Source organism: Pecten maximus, chromosome 4 (assembly GCF_902652985.1).
Source record: "Pecten maximus chromosome 4, xPecMax1.1, whole genome shotgun sequence".
Lineage (NCBI taxonomy): Eukaryota > Metazoa > Mollusca > Bivalvia > Pectinida > Pectinidae > Pecten > Pecten maximus.
In genome coordinates this window covers 33,797,183-33,801,265 of record NC_047018.1, presented here as the reverse complement: position 1 = coordinate 33,801,265, position 4,083 = coordinate 33,797,183, and the positions used below count along the sequence as shown (strand labels likewise).

General features: G+C 35.0%; 1 protein-coding gene across 1 annotated transcript; it reads left to right on the top strand.

Moving 5' to 3' along the window:
• The first annotated feature begins 479 nt into the window (after positions 1-479).
• LOC117325900 (galactose-3-O-sulfotransferase 2-like) lies at positions 480-3,852 on the top strand. The gene is made up of 2 exons (XM_033882404.1): positions 480-711; positions 1,651-3,852. Exons 1-2 carry the CDS (start codon positions 692-694, stop codon positions 2,825-2,827), a joined length of 1,197 nt encoding a protein of 398 aa, XP_033738295.1. The 5' UTR covers positions 480-691; the 3' UTR covers positions 2,828-3,852.
• The last annotated feature ends 231 nt before the right edge of the window (positions 3,853-4,083 follow it).

Sequence of the window (4,083 nt, the reverse complement as noted above, 5' to 3'; positions counted from 1 at the left end):
CTAACTATCGTGTTAATGAAAATATGTTAAAAAAAAGATTTCATGATATCATGCGAAACTAGTCTGAAGGCTCGCGATATATCAAATAATTACACTTTTTGAAAACAGGTGACAATGATGTAAGATTTATTCAAATACATTATATTTAGTTGAATGTTGTAAATAGTTCTGAATATTTTCGATTATACTAGGGGGTCCCGATATCTCAGTCGGTTAAAGTATGTAAATTTTAACCAGCACTTTATGTATACCTTTCTGCTGTACACAATTTACGAAGTGAAACACGATTTTATCAACGCATTTAAAATACATTTCTCACTTGAGTGAATTTAAAATTACTTTTCACCTTTTTATTATTATGTTGCTACATATCACAAAGACAGATACCTCGGGTACCATCACAATATTTTTCATACCTGAATGATTTAACAAGGCTGATACTCGCTTTTCAATGTCGTTGTATTTGGTTACCAGCCATACAGGCGGACAATCGCACAGAAAGCCGTAAAAGTTATTTCATACGAAAATGTACTCGCGGTAATTTCCATGAGAATGGATATTCAAATGACATACCGAACTTGCCGACATGTTGTGTGTGATGATTAACATGTACCGGGGAAACTGTTGATGTTATAGATATATAAACACGATATGTTACCAGACTATGGATTGATATTTTGAGTCTGTAAACATGTCCCGATTTACGGCGTGGTGAGTACATATCCGTGCAGGTACAATGTATCTAAAGAACGTATCTTTGAACAAATAAGTATTGTGGAACGACTCCTTTTATACTGTCATATTTCGCTTTGAATCGTTATTGGATTTCTATACGCCTACATTGATCTATCTACAAATACTTATTGCATAGAAAGAGCTGCTGCTTTATGTTACTCTCACACAAATATAATACATAGCAATCTGCTTATTCATCATGCGAAAATGATACATAATTGTAAACAGATCAAAATTCGAATATATGTTAAAAATGATATACATGTGTATGATGTGCACAACAGCTAGCTAGCTCTACAGGTCGTTGATCAGATGACCTATATGCCATGGTACATCGCCTGTCGTTGGGTGTCCGTCCGTCAATAAACAGAAACCGGTACAGCTTCTCCTGAACCGATATCGTCTCCACTGGTACATGTACGTAAGGCATGGTCCATTGTTGTTAAGATATCGCACACGAGTGACATTTTCGATATTCGCCATTGCCGCCATCTTAAAATCACCTCATCACCTTGATAGAGAGTCGGGGTTTTCATGAAGAACGAAATATCGAGCTTTTTTTTTTTTACATGCGAGACTCCCGCTATAAGGCCGCAGACTTATGAAATTTCCTTCAATGTTTATTGTCATATTTAGTGATTGTTTGCGACAAATGAATTTAATTGTATCATGTCGTTATTTTTATTTTCCTCGTTATTTGGCCGATTATCTATTACAGTACCAAGACCATATTTGAATGTGCTATGAACATGTTTTAGGAATTTACAAGCACTTTCTGTTTTTCAAGTTTTATGATCGGCATATATATTTTGTAGGAAAGCTATTACTTCGCCAAGAAATATGAAACCTGGCTGATAGGATCCGTTTGCTCTACATTGTTTCGGTGTTTACTAATATATTGTTTTATATTTGTAGGGTGAGACTCCTCGCTCTGGTAACCTTTGTTTACGTGCTGTGGTTTTTGATATTTGATACATCACGGATTGGAAAGCATATAGACATTCAAAAGTATATGAAAGCAGACCATACTAGATTTGAGCAATTTTGTTTGAGCAGATCAAATGAGGATGTGTTAGGAGAAATCAATTCTAATACACGACAAATTCGTCAATCAGAAACACGCCATCTTGTATTTTTGAAAGTTCATAAGGCAGCTAGTTCTACAGTACAAAATATCTTCATGCGTTTTGGAGCTGTACGTGATCTCGTGTTTGCGCTTCCAAAGAGAAACACCAATGTGATTAGTGTAACTAATACTGTATCCGAACAAAATGTTCTTCGACCCCCGTCTGGAAGAAAGTATGATATACTTTGTTGTCACGTGATCTACAACAAAGCTGCAATGCAAACGTTTATGCCTAAGGATACAGTTTACGTTGGTATTATTCGCCATCCATTTGGGCAGTTTTTATCCACTATCAAGTATTTCTATCCAAAGGATTTTTTCAATATACAAGGACTTAATAAGATGAAGACATTTCTTCAAAATCCTACTAAATATATTCCACGCTCTGCGGCAGGACATTTCCTAAACAATAGAATGGCTTATGAATTCAACTTTCCTCGCACGTTATTTATTGATAGAAACGAAGATGATATACAAACATATCTGAGGCAACTCGATCAGGAGTTCAGTATTGTGTTAGTAGTGGATCACCTGGACGAGTCGTTGATTATGATGCGAAGACTACTTGGCTGGAAATTAAAGGATATAATTCACGGTCATATCAACGATGGAAAATATCTGTTTACTAAAGTACCAAAGATAAAAACAGCCACAGAATTACTTCATAAACGATGGGCAGAATTAGACTATGCTTTATATGACTACTTTAACAAGCGTCTTTTCGAAAAAATCAAATCGGAAGGGCCAGATTTTGAAAAGGAGCTACTTTACTTTAAAAAGGTGCAGAGAGACGTACAGTCCTTTTGTTATAAAACTTATCATACACATGTAAAAGATAGCCTCGTAATGGATCCTTCACCCTGGAACGATCGGTTTGAAATTACAAGTCTCGACTGCATATATATGAATATAGGAGAGGAAGTTTTTATACAAGAAATACGCCATCGGCAATACACACAAGACTGAATTCACTATTTGATAATGCTTAAAATACTGTTAGTATATTCAGCTTAAATTTTCTTTCGCACAATTTGAATATTTTATCGTTAAATGTCTTAAGTATAGGGTATCCGCCAAAACTGTTTATTTCATAAATTGATAAGACTATTTCAGTCGTCACGCATTGCCGACAATTAACAATTTTGTACCAGTGTACCAGGTAGTTTGATGTTGATATGCTATGTGTTAATACTTGGATTTGACACTTGTATTTGGAAAATATCAACTCCTTTGAGCGTATGATATCAGCCATGGAAATTATAAGTCAAATGTTATACATTTTGTAAGATAGATAAAGTGTACTGTATGCATGGGTTCATACCCATGACCTTTGATCACCAGGAAGAAATATTACATTATTGCATTTTAGTGAAATATCAATGTTATCGAGGATCTATCCAAGCTTATAATATATTCTAATGGTTCACCTTAAGCTCGGAGCTCGGTAATAATATAAATTATTTCCGAGCCTATTATTCTGGGAGTTCATATGCAAAAAAATAAAAAAAATCGATTTGTTTATTATAGCAATGAATGATATTTGGTCGTCATAAAAATGTAAAGCATTGACATATTTTTACAATCTTTGTTTTGGCATAAATATGTCCATTTTCGGATACTCGTTGTTGATTGGACTAGCTCCACTACACTTACAACCCATAACTCAGTGGAAAAATCCTCGTTTAGATAGAAACTTTTAGATTTCAATTGGTTCTGTCATATTTTTCTATCGAAGTTTCGGCCAATCAGATTGAAAGTAACACATGTTTTATAGAGGCCGCATATCAACAACAGCGGCGGCGAGTAATCTCGAAATCTAATATGAATAGGTTAAACCATTACAGCAGAATATTATTGATACCATTTTGTTTGACAGGGAAGTCTTCCTATTAATAAAAACAGGCCTAGTTGATGGAAAATCTGGTTATCAGTGTAACGTTGAAAATGGACGCCGTGGAAAATGGAACTCGGTTCCATTTTCAAGGTTGAAAATGGAACCGGGATGCCGTGGAAAACGGAACCAAATATTGAATTTTCATTACATACCCGTTGAAAATGGACCTCGTTGAATAGTGAACCACATAAAAGTATTGGATCTCAGTACCAGTTTACATTGTCATAGACGTTGCGATAAGATATGCTTACATGATACACTGTATAAACGATGTTGAATGACATTGGTAAAATAAAATGGCTTGTGACCTTAGGTGACCTTTGATATC